Source organism: Chrysemys picta, chromosome 9 (assembly GCF_011386835.1).
Source record: "Chrysemys picta bellii isolate R12L10 chromosome 9, ASM1138683v2, whole genome shotgun sequence".
Lineage (NCBI taxonomy): Eukaryota > Metazoa > Chordata > Testudines > Emydidae > Chrysemys > Chrysemys picta.
Window position 1 is genome coordinate 6,937,117 of NC_088799.1, and position 16,340 is coordinate 6,953,456.

Genomic DNA, 16,340 nt, shown 5'->3' on the forward strand with positions numbered 1-16,340 from the left:
GGGGGGTGGTCGGGGCAGGCCAGGCAAGGGGTTGCCAGGCAGGGTCAGGCAGGTGGTGGCCAGGCTGGGTGAGGGGTTGCCAGGCAGGGGGTGGGCGGGCCAGGTGAGGGATTGCCAGGCAGGGTCGGGAATGTGGTGGGCAGGCCGGGTGAGACGTTGCCAGGAGCAGGGTGGTCAGGTCGGGCAGTCCAGATGAGGGGTTACCGCACTGAGGGCAGAGCCAGACAGTGCCCACCTGCCAGGTTGCCCCGCAGGGTGTCAAGCCGGAAGCCGGTGAAGGTGCCATTGACGGCGAGTGAGCCGTTGCCCTCCGGCAGCAGCAGCGGCACCACGGTGGGACCCACGGCAAAGAAGCTGACGAAGACAGTGACCAGCACCAGCATGACGATGAGGAAGATGAGGAAGGTGGCCTTGGCGTAGATGGAGGCACCCACCAGGCAGACCAGCAGGCAGACCAGCAGCAGGGCCGTGCCGTACAGCAGCTCGTACCAGTAGCTGCGGGGCAGGACCTGGAAGCTGCTGCCCATGGTCTGACCTGTCGGGAGACGGGGCGGGTTAAGGGGCATGGCATGAGGGCAGCTCCCCACACACCCCCTGCCTTGGGACGGAAGCGCAGGCCTGTGCTGGGGTTGCCAGTGGGGGGCCAACCAGTGCCAGCTTTGTGCTGTGCCCACCTGGGCACCAGACTGAGCCCCCCACACTCCCTACACAGAGCCCCGAGGGCCAGGCCCTGCCATGCTGGGTGGGGTAGGACCATTCCTAGAAGGTGAGGCGCTCTGCCCAGGGTCCGATCACACTCCCCAAGGGTGGTGGCTGCTGGCTTAGGGGCTGCATGGATGTCCCTATTCCCCCATGTGCACCCCCTACCCTGGGCATGCCGGGGAGGGGGTCAGGGGAACGCACCCCCCTTCAAGAGGGCTGGGTCATCACTGCCCGGGCACAGGTAGGTAACCCGGGGCAGGGGGGGCATTCCTTCCTGGGAGTGGCAGGCTCCTTGGGGCATTAACCTTTCTCCTTCTCCTGCCCCACACCTCTGCGCCAATGGGGCTGATCAGAGAGAGCAGCTGGGGAGCTGGTGCAGCCAGGAGGGGAATTGGCAGGCAGCTGCCAGTGGCCTCCGTGGGGCACGCAAGGGGCAGCTGGAGTGCAGGGCCCGTGAGGATGGCAGCCGTCCACATACAGCACGGCACTGTCGCTGTCAATAGCACCAGCAGGTGTCGCTCAGCCCTACGCAGCGTAATCCCTGGGTTTGGCAGCCCCACAGCTGCCCTGCTATGCCCAGATCCCCAGGCTGCTCCCTCCGTACACCATGCACAGACAGAACCCCACAGGCCCCCAGGGGGGAAGGCCGGACAAGCCCTCCATGTAACAGCAGGGGAAACTGAGGCGCAGAGCAAGTCGGGGCCTCACCCAAACTCAGGGAGGGAGCCAGTGACAGAGCCGGGCAGGGACACAGGTGTCCAAGGCCTCTGCGCTCACTGTACGGGCAAGGTCCCCTCCCTCCAGGAGCAGGGTGGTTCGCGAGCAGTTTCCTGGGGTAACAGCGACCCTGCGCCCTCCCTGGCTCGCTCTCTGGCTATGCGGGGGAACTGCAGCCCCCATACCAAGGGCTAGGTCTGCAGGCCCATGAACCCCAGGGGATGCCCCTACCTCAGCTCTGGGCAGGGGAGCGCTGCCTCCAGCCCGCCCACCTTGGGCACTGGCACAACCTACGGGCTGGAGCCAGGGTCAGACGGGCCCGTCCTGGGGAAGGCGGTGGAGGAGGGAGTGACCAGGCAGCCGAGCTGGGCTGTTGGGGGTGAGGGGCGGGGGACCCCACTTACCCAGCGGGACGCCGAAGATGTCGATGATGGCCTCCACCAGCCCCAGGATGTACAGGGCACTGCCGCAGACGTTGGCCAAGAAGAACATGATCCCGATGCTGCCCCCGAACTCGGGGCCGAGCGCGCGGCTGATCATGTCTGCGCCGGGGTCAAGGAAGACCAAGGGCTCGGGGGGGATCCCAGCTTCAGCAGCTCCTGCCCGCCCCCTGGGCTGCGGGAGCCTGGGGAGACGCTGGCCGTGCAGGGCCAGGCCCTGGCACCAGCCCATGGCACAGGATGTGTGTGTGTGTGGGGGGGGGGGTGTCCCTGGGCCCAGCACAGCGGCTGCTCTAGGTGTAGCACATCCTAGAGACCTGGATCAGCTCCCAGCTGGCTGTGGTGCGCAGCCAGCTTCCCTTTTCTAAAGCACTTCCAGTTAACGCTGGTGAGGATTTCCCCTTCCCCCCGGGACCAGCCGCCTGAGGCCACAGCCCAGCCGGAAAGGGGGCACGTGCTGGGAAGAGGGGTGAGTGCAGCGAAGCAAAGCCTCTGGTTGGCACATGGGCTGCCAGCCAGGGGCACAGGCTGTGGGGATTTTGGTCTGTCTGCGGAGCCCCGGAGCTCACCCCCCCAGCGCGTGCCAGGGGACCAGCTCTGCCGGGCCGAGCTGCTGCCCCACAGACCCAGACCAAGGGGAACCGGGCCGAATGGGCTGCCGAGAGAACAGGGCCAGCTCTGACTTTTTTGCTGCCCCAAGCAAAAAAAAATATATATATATATCAAGGTGGCCAGAACGGCAAAGCAGGGCAAAAAAACAACAATTGTGGGGCGGCCGGAGCGCGGGTGCAGGGGGAAGGGGAGGGAGCGGGGGGAGAGAGAGAGAAGGGGCGGCCAGGGCTTAGCGGGGCGCTCGCCATGTGGCCCCTCCCGCCGCACCTCCTGCCAGGAGGGCTCCACGCCGCTCCGGTCGGCAGGGAGGGAAGGACGCGGGCTGCCCTGCCGGGCTTGCTGCAGACCTGGGGCAGACGGAGCGCGCAGCCCGCTCCTAGCGGGGCGCTCCCCTCCTCCGCGCCGCCACACTCACTGGGCAGCCGGATCAGCGAACCAACCAATCCAAAAAAAAAAAAAAAAACAAGCGTCCGTGCCGCCCTAGGATTGGGCAGAATGCCGCCCCGTAGAATCTGCCGCCCCAAGCACGAGCTTGCTCGGCTGGTGCCTGGAGCCGGCCCTGCGAGAGAAGAGCAGCACCAAGGCAGGGGTGCCAGGGAAGGATACAGTAGGCTCCGCCGGCGTCCAGCGCCCCGTTGGTGGAGATGGCGCACACCGACAGCACCGTCATGCCAATGATGACGTAGGCCACCACGAACATGCCCAGCGCCTCGTACAAGCCGGCCTGGCCCACCACAAACCCTGCCGGCAGAGGGGGGAAGTAAGGGGAAAGGGGAGCGTGACACGGAGCCCCCACCTCCTGCCGGCCAACTGCTCCCTGTGGAGCCAGGCCAGCCCTGAGTGGCAGGGCCCAGCGTGCCCCCGCCCCCCAGGGCCAGGGTGGGGGACAGGGCGCAGGAGCCCTGGGCAGGCTGGAGGAAGGGGTGTCCCCCCACCTCAAGAACCTGCCCCCCTTGGGCCTGCTCCCCCACTGTAGGAACAACCTGCCTGCTAGAGACCAATGGGAGCCTGAGCGCCCGTCTCCACTGTGCTGCTCCAGCAGCTACGCTCCAGGGAAAAGAGCAATTAGCAGAGCCCACGCGCTGCGGCACAAGGGGCTTAAAGCTAAGCACCGGGGGATTAAAGCAACACCCAGTCCCATGCAGAGGGAGAGCCTTGAGACAGCACGGGGGAGGGGGAACAGCACCCGTGAAGGGCTGGGGGGCAGGAAACCAGCAAATCACCAGGGCAAGTCCCTATACATCCACCCCGGCCTGGTGTCCCCAGGGAGCTTTCTGCTTCAACCATGGCCATTCGGTGGCTGCTAAGTGCCTGGCCCCTAGTGGGCGTGAGGGAGGGGCAGCTTTCATGGGGCTGCTGGGAGGGAGCAGTCACTGCCCCCCCCCACCGATCCCCCTCCTGTCATTCTGCCACCTCCCCCCCCATCCCAGACACAGCTCTTGTAGGTTTCGCTTTCCTGCGCTGGGGAAGGACGACACCAGCCCAGCTCCCTGCAGCCCCACGGCTGCTCCTGCTGGTACCAGCTACCTCCGGGCACCGCGGGCAGCCGGCCGGGAGGGAATCGCTGCAGGGAAACAACCAGCTGCTCCGGTGGAACAGCAAAGTGAGACTCCCCGGACTCGGGTCACTGTCTCCGTGGGTCCCATGTGTGGGCAGAGCGCCCAGGTTCACAGGACCAGGCACCACGTGCCCCTGGGCTGCATTCGCAGGCAGCGCCAGACAGAGCAAAGGGGGGGAGAGAACCACCGCCATGCGAAGAACCCGGCGCAGTCAGGCTCATCCTGGGGGATGCAGGAAGTGGCCCTGTTCCACAGAGAACTGGAATGGGCACAAAGTAGGTGAGCGATGCCACGCCCTCTCCTGCCCGCCCAGCAGCCTGTCAGCTTTAGCTACGCACCAATAAGCATAACGAGCAGCGGACAAAGCCCCTGAATGAGAGCGGGCAAACGGGACAGGCACCGGTGACCCACCGGGCGGAGACGGGATGGGCGTCCCCAGCACAAATCCACCCCAGGAGCGGGCCAGAGTGGAGAGACAGCTCTAACTTCCAGGCACCGTGGGATCAGCCTTCGGCTCCCTCCACGCCAGCCCTTTGGCTACAGCTCCACTGAGCGTGGCTATGGCGCTGCGCCAGGTGAGAGAGAGACGGCAGGTTTAAAATGCCTGCGCCCAGCCTCTCTTAGTAAATAAGGAAGTGTTATTTTCTCCTCATAACACAAGAGCCAGGGGTCACGCAATGAAATTAATAGGCAGCAGGTTTCAAACAACCAAAAGGAAGAATTTCGTCCAACAACACACAGTCAACCTGTGGAACTCACTGCCAGGGGATGCTGTGAAGCCCAAAACTATAGCAGGGTTCAAAAGAGAACTAGATACGTTCCTGGAGGACAGGTCCATCAATGGCTATTACCCAGGGAGGTAACCCCATGCTCCGGATGTCCCTAGCCTCTGACTGCCAGAAACTGGGAGGGGGCGACAGGGGATGGGTCAGTCAATGATCGCCCTGTTCTGTTCATTCCCTCTGAAGCACCTGGCACCAGCCTCTGTCGGAGGACAGGACACAGGGCTAGATGGACCATTGGGCTGACCCAGTGAGGCCGTTCTGATGTTCTACATGTATGTGACTCTCGGTGGAGGCGTCCCCAAAGGCCGGTGCAGAGGGGCCGGGGGTGGAAATAGACCCGGCAACACTGACTGTAAACCCCCACTGGAAAGGCTGGGCCTGAGCAGGGCAGTTTGCGGGATCCCAGGAACTCCGCCAAGCGCCCGAGACCCCCGCAGGCTGCGCAGGCCCCAGAGGGAAGGCGTTAGGCAGGCTGAGCCTCTGCTGACAGCCCCGTCCCCACAGCCCAGGGCAACCCAGCCTGCCAAGGGATCCAGGCGAATCACACCCACCCCCAGGAAAGGGCCCGGAGACTCCAGCCAGGAAGAGAGGCCACGGCCATGCTGGGCACCTTGGCCAAGGAGCGGAAGAGGAGTGGGGGGGCGGGGAAGATGGCCTGCCTGGGCCGCGTCATTTCTGCACGGATAGCCAGCAAGAACTCAGAGACATCAGGGAGAGGAGAGACCCATTCAGCCGGGTCTTCTCCATGGGGCCTGGGATAACTCCCTCCCTCCCCCCACACCCACCCCCAAAGCTGGACCAGGATCGCTCCCCCACCCCCTCCCAAATTGAGCCAAGATCGCTCCCCCCACCCAGGAGGCTCCTCCCAGGAGGAATGCCCCAGTTTCAGATCTGACACCTGGGAGAGGAATGTGAGCTGTGACAGAGGCCTGACCTAGCAAGGGCGGCCCGGCAATCCACTGACCTGGTTCTCTGGGCAGGGGCGGGGTGTGTGTGTGTAGTTACTGTTTGCACAACACAGGCGGTAAAGTACCACATCCAGACCACCTGTTGCAATGATCAGTGAGAGAGGGAGAGCATCACTGCCCTCTGCTGGATGGACTCAGAACTGCACACCGGAGTGGCATCCTAGGCCCTGCACCGCTCCCAGAGACTCTCCCTTTGCTCCAGAGGCAGAGGGCAGAGCTTCTGGAGCAGGGGGAGCCGAGTTCTATCCCTGCCACCCCCAGGAAGTCATCAGCGGCCATGGACCGGTTACCAAACAGGCCAAACAAGCCACAATGCAAGACCTGCACCGCCCAGGAGCAGGGCTCCCCTCCCCAAGCATGCTCTGGTATCCTGCTAATTAGACTGTGACCTCCTTGGGGCCGGGGCTTGGCCCTTTAATGGCCCGTAGAGCCCCAGGCACCCCAGCAGTGAGGACTCGGAGGAGACCTCGCAGAGGGATGGCCGGGCGAGCGGGAGGGAGCCGGCTTGGGAAGTGACGGAACGGGGGCGGGGGGCGCCTGGCAGTCAGGACAGGTTTAACCCTCCATGGCCGGGGAGCAGAGCAGATAGTGCAGAGAAATCGGCAGCTTAGATCTCTCCTTCTCCCGCGTGCTGCCTGCCCCAACGCCCATTACCGCAGCGTCTGCCGGCTGCCTGGATAGACAGGGAGCGCCGGGGCGGAGGACGTAAGGCCATCTTTACGCTGCGCTTCACGAGAAAGGCTCCCCCAAGCTCTGGAGATGATGGAAGTAAAACCAAAGCCACATCGGGCTCAGGCAGCCGGGCAGACGCAGGGAGCGACCCAGACAGGAAACCCACACGGCCCAAAGGGGAAGCAGCGCCTCACCCCGAAGGCTGCCCCGGCCGGGCTCTGGCACGTACGGAGGAGCTCCACAGCGGCAAAGCCCCATGACGAAGGCGCTGGCTCCCGTCCTCCTAGGACCGAGACACGGGATGGTGTGCGCTCCCCGTGCCGCCATCCCAGGACGCAGGGCGGCAGATGGTCCAGCCAAGTACACTGGCCTCCTTGTCCTTAAGGCTTTGAAGCACAGGGCTTGACGAATTTAACAGCCGTGAACCCTGCTTGCCAGAAGCCAAAGCCGGGGCAAGGCACGAGGGCCGGCCTGCACCATCCAGGGGCTACACCCTGCTAAAGCGCCATCCCTGCCTCCCTCTCCTCCTGCACCCCCAAAGCCATAGGATCAAACTTCAAGATGCAGCATCTAATCGGGGGGGGGGGTGTCTCCCCTTCTGGGTGCCCAGCTTCAGACACAACGGCCAGACTGCCAGCGGTGCCCATCATAGCAGGCCCAGCGGGAGCAGGAAGCGCTTGGCACCTCTGACAAGCTGGCACTGGGGTCCCGCTCCTCCTCCACTCAGTTACACCAGTAGGAGCCGGGAACAACTCCCTGAAGCCAATGGGACGACTCTGCTGTATGGCTGGGGTAGGCAAGATCAGAGACAGGCCCTGGGGGTCCCAAAATGAGAGGCCACTCCTGCAAAATCGGCCCCCGGCATCTCTGCAGCTGGGCTCACAGCTCCCCAACAACAGCATGAAATTGACCCAGTTCTCGTAAGGTGCAGGGCTTCCCCCAAGGCAGCAAACGTAATTTCACACCCTGGAGCCCACTCCAGTCACATGCACATGGTATTTCCCACAATACAGGCTAGAAACTAGCCCGTTCTGCAAAAGCTGGAGGTTCAGGCCCGCCCAGGCCACAGCAAGCTTCCTCTCGATCATAAACCAGGGCAGAAATTTCCCAAGTCGGGCTTTATTGATTACCGGTGGGAAGCGCTTGACACGCACTCACAAAACAACAGATGAAGGAACCTACATAAAGGAGAAGGAGAACCCCAGAGAACTGGAGCTCACAGGGCCCAGAGCGTAAACCCCTTCGCCGCTGGCTCAGCGTTGGCTCGGCCGCAGTTAAAGCAAGAGAGGTAGACAGAACTGCAGGATGCCCGACCAGCAGGACTGTGTCATAGGAAATGACTCATACATCTGCCTGGGTTTTCCTACAAATCCCAGGCTCGGCACAGGGTGAGAACATGGGCTAAAACAGTCCCAGTGTTTTGGAAGAAGAACTCAGCCCTGGGGAAGGCCGGAGTTTTCTAGGGGATGCCCGCACCGCAGTCCCGGGGCAGCTCGAGTTAGACATACCCAAGCTGGCTTTAATCCAGCTAGCGGGCGTAACAGTAGCGGCAAAGCTACGGCAGCTCGGTGAGAAGTTACCCAGGGCTCCGCGTGGTACAGTCCACACCGAACCACGCACTGCTACGGCTTCTCTGCTCCAGTATCCAAGCTAGACAGATGAACCCCCACCCACCTCAGCGACTGTGGTACAGACACACCCTTAGACAGAGGCGCTACCAGAGGATCAAGCCCTAGTCGAAGGCTAACGGCATTTTGGGCTGTATAAGTAGGGGCATTGCCAGCAGACCAAGGGACGTGATCGTGCCCCTCTATTCGGCATTGGTGAGGCCTCATCTGGAGTACTGTGTCCAGTTTTGGGCCTCACACTACAAGAAGGATGTGGAAAAATTGGAAAGAGTCCAGCGGAGGGCAACAAAAATGATTAGGGGTCTGGAGCACATGACTTATGAGGAGAGGCTGAGGGAACTGGGATTGTTTAGTCTGCAGAAGAGAAGAATGAGGGGGGATTTGATAGCTGCTTTCAACTACCTGAAAGGGGGGTCCAAAGAGGATGGATCTAGACTGTTCTCAGTGGTAGCAGATGACAGAACAAGGAGCAATGGTCTCAAGTTGCAGTGGGGGAGGTTTAGGTTGGACATTAGGAAAAACTTTCACTAGGAGGGTGGTGAAGCACTGGAATGGGTTACCTAGGGAGGTGGTGGAATCTCCTTCCTTGGAGGTTTTTAAGGCCCGGCTTGACAAAGCCCTGGCTGGGATGAGTTAGTTGGGGATTGGTCCTGCTTTGAGCAGGGGGTGGGACTAGATGATCTCCTGAGGTCCCTTCCAACCCTGATATTCTATGATTCTATAGTCTAGCCAAGGCTCCAGGAGCTGACATGGCGATAATTTTAAAGATGCCAGAAGCCGATGGGGCCTTGCACTGGGGCCCCTGGCAGTGGGAATCCGTCAAACCCCCCAGTGGGCCACGCCCTGGGTGTGCACGAATGGAGGCAGTGAGGCTAGGGGAATCAGGGGCAGCAGGGCCGGCCGACCTGCCCGGCAGAGCAGGGAGAGGGCACGGAAGGGAATGATTCGCAGCACAGCGTGGAAGGAACAGGAGTGGGGCAGCAGGGAAGGACAGCAGCCCAGGATCTCTGGGGGAAGACGGGTCCAGAAGGGGTGAGGAATACAGGAGGCTGGATTTCAGCCAAGCGAATTTGGGGAGGGGTTCGCAGCGGGGGCGGGTTCTAGCAGCACGTCTATATGCAAGGCATTGTGGGTTCAGGGACGCTCACTGTGTCCCAGTCCATCTGGAGCAGATCTGCTCAGGTGACAGGCAAAGGGATGTTTTCTCTACCAGTCAGCCCTGCAAACCTAGCCTGGGCTCCCGGAGTCGCGCTGGGCTCCCTCTGGCTGGGGCAGCGTCACCCACCGAACAGATCCTGCAGGATCGATTCTGCCCTTGGTTACACCCATGCCATCCCCCATTGTCTTCCACTGCACGGGGGGAGGGGAGCTGGGGGACAGAATCCAGCCATACATCTTGGATTTACACCCCAATCCGGCGACTGACTTTGCACAGCCTCAGGGGCCCGCAGCACCTTAGCTGATGACTCTGCTAACGGAGGAACAGTCTCCAGATTGCTCTCCCATAGCACCAGGGGCCAAGAACCGCTCCTAGCAGGAGTAAAACACCTTTGGGCATCCCTGGGGTCCCAACAGATGAGAGGCTGATACTCCCTGAGAGGGGATCCTAGTAGGCCAGCAGGTCTCTGCCCTTGTCAGGGGCATCCTACATGCCAACCCAGCTTGGTTCGTGATCGCCAGCTACGTGCATCCACCAGACCAAGCCTAGCATCGGGGGGCAGAGGGGGAGGAGAAGAGAGAAAATGGCACAGAGGCCAGGGTGGGGTTTCCGAGAAGACACTGACTCCCTCAGTTAAATATTAAGGGCTGGGAGCAGAAGTTCACAGCAGGTCCCTGAGCCTCAAACTTCACGAAAACCAAACCCAGGAACCAGAAAGTGCAACTGAAAAGAAGTTTTACTTCCACATTCCTCCGTGACAGCTGGAAAGGCTCCAAAGGGTGCTGCCTGCTCATTTCAGCATAACGCCCCCCTGCACAAACCCAAGTTTCTGGGGCTTTGTCTTTTCTCAGTTCTGGTTTGTATTTGTACTAGGAGAGCGGAGCCCGGCGCTGTGGAAGCAATTTCAGGCTCTGTCTCCAGCAAGTTAGCGCGCTTCTGCCTGTGCCCACCCACACACTGGTCATGAACACAACTGGGGGCTTTCCTCCAGCCGGAGCCCAACAGTCACCTAGGCACGCCGCCCTTCCAGGTGGCACAAGGGAACCCCGCAGAGCCAGGCGGCACAGGGCAACTCACACTCGTACCATCGCTGGCTCTGGGCTTTATTTTCCCAGCTGCTAAAACTTGCTCCCCAAACTCTGGGCAAAGGCACCGTTGTCTTACAGGGCCTGAGCTTGAAGCAGGATCTTTTGCTGTCAAGGAACACTGGACACAGGCCGCTGATTTGGATGGGGGTTCCCGGGATATCGGGGAGCTGCGAGAGCAGGTTTAGGGATGTGGACTGTGGGCCTGGTGCAGAGGACTGGGCAGGTTATCGGGGGCTAGGGAGAGAAGCTGTTGCTGGGGGGCTGGGGATGGTGGGGGAGAGGTTGGAGGATGGTAGGACAGTGGCGAGGTTTAGGGGATGGGAAGTTAGTGGGGGTTACAGGAGTTGGTGGGATGAGCAGGTTCGGGGCTGCGTGGAGATGAACTGGGGTGCTGGAGTACTGGGGAGCTAGTGAGGGGCTATGGGGCAGGTGAGAGGATGCTGGGGTTATGGGAGCTATAAGGGATTCCTGGGGGTCACTGGGGTGCCACAGTTAGGGGAGCTGGTTACAGAGGCTGCTGGAACGCCAGGGCAGGGCACCCCCATGCCCAGTAACCCCCCCTGACACCCCAGGACAGCCCATGGCAGGAAGGGGGACTGAGAGAAGTTAGGTCCCAGGGTATGAGGTCCTTGGGGGGGGGAATCCTGGGGGACTGGGCTGGGGTTCCCTGGGGGGTCAGGCTACGAAGAACCTGTGGGGTCCCTGGGGGGATCCTGGGGGGCCGGGCTGGGGTTCCCTGGGGGGCCCTAGGGGCTGCCCGACTCACCGAGCCGCAGGAACAGCACCACGCTGAACATGGAGAGCAGGGTGGGCACCACCACGCCCAGGAAGGTGCGCAGCTTGCGGGAGCCCGGCGCCGGCCCCGGCCGGGGCTCCTCCACCGAGGTGCTGCTGCACAGGCGGTAGGTGAGCAGGGGGCTCCGCTCCGAGCCCGCCATGGCGCCGCCCGGCCCGAACCCAGCGCCCAGCCCGGCCCGGCCACCTCGGGGAGTCGGGGGCGGGTCCGGCCCGGCAGCTCCGCTCCGCCCCGCCCCGCCCCCGGCCCGCCCGGCAGCACCGCCCCCCCGGCCCGGGACAGTCCTCCTGAGTCCGCCGCCGGCCCCGGCAGCCCCGCCCCGGACCCTGGGCACCTCCCCCCGGCCCTGCCCCGCTCCCTGCATCCCACCCGATCCCACCCCAGCCCCTCACTGCATCCCACCCCAGCCCCTCCATCCCCCTCACTGCATCCCTCCGGATCCCACCCCCAGCCCCTCACTGCGTCCCACCCCATCCCCTCCATCCCCCTCACTGCATCCCTCCGGATCCCACCCCCAGCCCCCTCACTGCATCCCACCCCATCCCCTCCATCCCCCTCACTGCATCCCTCCGGATCCCACCCCCCGCCCCCTCACTGCATCCCACCCCATCCCCTCCATCCCCCTCACTGCATCCCTCCCGATCCCACTCCCAGCCTCTCACTGCATCCCACCCCACCCCCTCCACTGCATCTCTCCCAATTCCACCCCCCATGTCCCCATCCCCCTTACTGCATTTCTCCCCATCCCACCCTGCCCTGCCCCCCCCCACATAGACATCCCAGCCCTGTACCCCTTACAGCACTCTTCCACCCATCCTCTCCACCTCCCAGAGCCGCCACCCCCATGGCCCTCACCCCCCATAGCCCTGCACCCCATTCACCTCCATACACTGCTGCACTCCCAGGATGTCCCTATACACACCTGTGCCCCCCCATCCCAGTGTACCTGTAGCCTTCTGCCTCCCCCTGCATCCCCATCTGCCCCACATACCCCCACACCTCCTCCTCTCTCTTTCACTGCTCCCTCTTACCCCACCCTGCTCTCATCCTTGGCCTCTTTTCCTCCCCATCCTCTCTCCTCCACGCCCCCCCTCTTCCAGCCCACCCTCCTCCCTTCCCGGCTGGGTGATTTAAGCAGCCCCTGGAAGAGTGGAGTCCTCCCGGGCACCATCATAATCAGAGAGAGAAAATAAAAAGGCAATAAACTCAGACAATAAAACTCAGCCAGCAGCCCGGGGCCAGGCAGAGCAGAGCCCCCCCTAGTACCAGGCAGCCAGCCTCCAGCCCCTTCACTGTGGGGCCCAACCTTCACGCAGCGCTGCAGCCCCCTGGGCGCGGGGCCCGCAGGCAGGAGCGGTGCCAGGGTTTTTGGTGCCCTAGGCGGGGGGTCCTTCTGCGCTCCCGGTCGTCGTCGGCAATTCTGCGGTGGGGTGGGGGGGGTCCTTCTGCGCTCCCGGTCTTCGGGGCACTTCGACTGCAGGTCCCAGAGCGAGTGAAGGACCCCCTGCAGAATTGCTGCCAAAGACCCGGAGCGCGGAAGGACCCCCTGCCGCCGAATTGCCGCCCCCCCCAAATCCTGGTGCCCTAGGGGACCGCGTAGGTTGCCTAAATGGAAGCGCCAGCCCTGCCCGCAGGCACAGGAAGTCTCCTGCAGCGGGAGGTGAGGAGCCGCCGGACCTGACAGGCCCCGATTGCTGACTGGGGCCTCTGCCACAGATCCACGGGATCGGTGCTATGCCCCAGCTTTCCCCACGTCTCTCGGAGGAACCCCTTCAGCGTGCCAGACCCCCCAGGCTCCCGCTCCTCCGCGAGGACAGGCCACGGGGCCTCGCCGCCTCCGAGACGGCCCAGGAAGCCCACCTGAGACAGCCTCTGCTCAGAGGCATTTCCACTCTTCAGGGACCAGTGCACCTCAGCAGGGCTTTGCAGTGAGGCCCGGCAGCCTTTACAAGCCAGAGCAGGGATCCTGGCTAAGCCCGACACCTCTCCTGTCCCTTGTCCCACCCCCACCCCCAGGCTGAGTTCCCATGCTCCCGTTGTTGGGTGTGGCTTGTTCAATCCTGGGGGCGCCCACTGGCATCGTATCCCAGGCAGCTCCATGGCACCGGCTCTGCCCCAGGAGCATCTAGACCCGAGCAGTGCCTGGGCCAGTCAGCCACCGCCACCACGTGTATCATGCATGAAACCAGCGCAGGCCGTTCCCGCGGCGTCACAGCCTCCAGCCACCGCCCTGCAAGAACCAGCAGCTATAACCCCTCCGTGGAACCACTGCGCCCGGCTGGCAAACCTCCCCCAGGTTCCAGGGAAGCAGGGCTAAGCCTGAAACGCCAACACAGGCCATTGCCCTGTGGCTGTGGGGTCAGTGGGGAAAGCTCTGGGGGATCCCTGCCACTCTGTATGTGCCCTCCCGCCCCTGGGCTCCGGGGGCGCTGTTGTCGGGGCATTGCCCCCCGTGCTGCAAGGGCTGTTACCACGGATGCCAAGGGCCGGGCAGGTGGCACAAAGCTCCCTCTCTAAGAGTGCAGAGCCCTGCGGGAGGCACATGCCCCTGCCAGTCCTGTGCATCCCCTGCTCTTGTGTGGGGCATATCACATGCTGGCAGGGGACCCATGGGACCCAGCCAGGCTCCTTTCTGTGAATGGCCTCTCCTGCTGCCACGTGTTGGGTGTGCAGCGCTCAATGCACTGATGGTGCGTGTCACGGAGTATTGGGGAACTCAGGGCCCTGCACCCCCGGCTTCCTGCGATTCACCATGACTCTCAGCCAGCCAGTAAAGCAGAAGGTTTATTTGGATGACAGGAATACAGTCCAAGACAGGTCTTGCAGGCACAGACAACCGGGCCCCCCTCAGTTAGGTCCAGCTTGGGGTCCCAGGGCATGCCAGCCCACCCCCTTGGGGGGTCAGAGCCATCTCTGCCTCCCAGCCATCTCTCCAGCCCCCTTCCAGCCTGCTTCCAGCACTCTGCCCTCAGCGACCCCTCCCACAGCCTTTGTTCAGTTTCCCGGGCCCCGGAGTCATCTGACCTCCAACCCCCTCCTGGGTTCTCATGTTACAAGCTCAGGTATGTTCCCTTGGGCCGGCTCCCATCCCCCGATGCAGACCATCCTAGTCACACTCCCCTGTCAGCATTCACACACCCCAGCAAGAACAGTCCCAGTTCGTCACATCTCTCCCCCCTTCGAGACCGAACTGAGCAGGGTCACTTTAGCCAGTGACCCGGGGAAGTTCGAACCTACCCCCGTTCCCATGGATGCCCCCGCATCCCTCCAGTTCCTTGGTGAGAATTACACCAGGCCCCTTCCGTTCCACGCCCCCCCTTAGGTCGGGGGTGCTTGATGGCACTCGCAGTTCGCATGTGGGAAGGTTTATGCGGCCTGTGCCCTTTTCCCACCCCCATACCTCTGGGGTTCCAACTGGGCTGTGGTCTTCTCCCAGCGCTCCAGTCTGGAGGTCTGTGCTTTGGGCTCTCTTGGTTTAGAGCCGCCCTTTTAACCTTGGCCACCCTCTGGAAAGGATCCTTTATGCTGGGCAAGGGTCCTAAAGCTCTTTTCCCCTTGTCCCAGGCCTTCCTCCCCCTCTGACAGGGGTCACAGGATCCGCAGTACTGTCGGACAGTAACAAAGACCCCAGGCCAGTAAAAGCTCCGTAGCAGCCTCTGCTGGGTACGCCAGGTTCCCTGGTGCCCTGAGAGGGGAATGTCATGGGCCCGGCACAGCAGCTGGCGGCGATACTTCTGGGGTACCACCAGCTGCCTCCTGATCCCCCCTGACTCCATTTTCCCTGGGGGAGCCCATTCTCGGTACAGGAACCCCTTCTCCCACAGGAACCTTTTCCGGCCACCTCGTTCCATGGTCTGTACCGCATTGAGGTCGGCCAGGTCCCTTATCTTCCGCAAGGAGGGGTCTCTCTGTAACTCGGCCTGGAACTCAGCAGCTGGGACAGGGATGGCCACCTGCTCTTTCTCGCCCGCTGGGTCCGAAGCTGCAGCCTCCCTGAGCCGCGTCCCTGGGCGTTCCCTCCCCACCAGGTTAGGGTCCTGCGCCTCAGGCAAGGCACCCCCCCCAAGGCCAGGGCGCAGGGCCCCTCGCCGGCTCTGACTGCGGGTCACAACCAGTGCCTTTTGGGGGTTGCTTGGCCAGTTCTCCAGGTCCCCCCCCATCAATACCTCAGTGGGCAGATACGGGTGTACCCCCACATCCTTGGGGCCCTCCTTGGCCCCCCACTTCAGGTGTACCCTTGCCACGGGCACTTTGACTGGTGTTCCGCCCACCCCCGTCAGGGTCAGGTAGGAGTTGGGCACCACCTGATCTGGGGCCACCACCTCGGGCCGGGCCAGCGTCACCTCTGCGCCCGTATCCCAGTATCCATTGACCTTCCTCCCATCCACCTCCAGGGGAACAAGGTACTCTCTCCGGAGGGACAGCCCCGCGCCCACCGTATAAACCAAAAACCCTGAGTCTGGGGCATCCAGCCCCCTAGAGGAGCTGGCCTGGGGCCCTTCTCTCTCTTGAGCAGTTGATAAGCTGCCAGCCCCTCTTGCGTGAGAAGCCTGCCCCTCGTCCGTCTGGGCCTCTACCAAGTTAACCCTATGCGGGTTCGGTCTGCTCAGTCTGTCCTTGAGCTTGGGGCACTGGGCCCGAACGTGGCCTCTTCGGCCGCAGTAATAGCAGCTCATGTCCTGTGGGTCCCCTCGAGCCGGTCGGTTGTCCCTGATGCTGGGCATTTCCCGGGGGAGGGGATTCCCAATATTCCCCCTTTGGGAGGTCCCAGGGTGACTCTCTCTCTGCATCGCGGCGGGCCTGTTCCTTTGGGGCTCCTCCCTGCCACCCCCTGACCGGCTCTTTACAAACTCATCAGCCAGCTGCCCGGCGTGTCGCGGGTTCTCTGGCTTTCTGTCCACCAACCACAGCCTCAGGTCGGATGGGCACCGCTCATACAGTTGCTCCAGTACCAGCAGTTTAATCAGGTCCTCCTTCGTCTGGGCCCCACCAGCCCACTTGCTGGCGTATCTTTCCATGCGGACGGCTAGTTGCAGATATGAGATCTCAGGGGTTTTATCTTGACTCCGGAACCTTCCCCGGTACATCTCAGGAGTCAGCCCAAACTCACGTAGCAGGGCCTTTTTGAATAGTTCGTAGTCCCCTTTCTCTGCCTCTCCCAGTTGGCGGTACAATGCCACGGATTTGGGGTCCAGTAAGGGGGTAAGGACCCGG

General features: G+C 62.7%; 1 protein-coding gene across 2 annotated transcripts in view; it reads right to left on the reverse strand.

Moving 5' to 3' along the window:
• Positions 1–16,340, reverse strand: part of LOC101952409 (solute carrier family 12 member 9) — a 58,439-nt gene that overhangs the window by 38,918 nt on the left and 3,181 nt on the right. The window contains exons 1-4 of one of the 2 annotated variants that reach the window (XM_005292567.4): positions 11,097–11,367; positions 3,078–3,212; positions 1,824–1,961; positions 236–535 (exon numbers count right to left, since the gene is read on the reverse strand). In XM_005292567.4, coding sequence (XP_005292624.2) covers positions 236–535; positions 1,824–1,961; positions 3,078–3,212; positions 11,097–11,268 — 745 coding nt within the window. In that variant the 5' untranslated portion in view covers positions 11,269–11,367. Of the gene's footprint in view, positions 1–235; positions 536–1,823; positions 1,962–3,077; positions 3,213–11,096; positions 11,368–16,340 lie in introns of those variants that run through there. The other variant, XM_065557651.1, reaches the window with a different exon arrangement.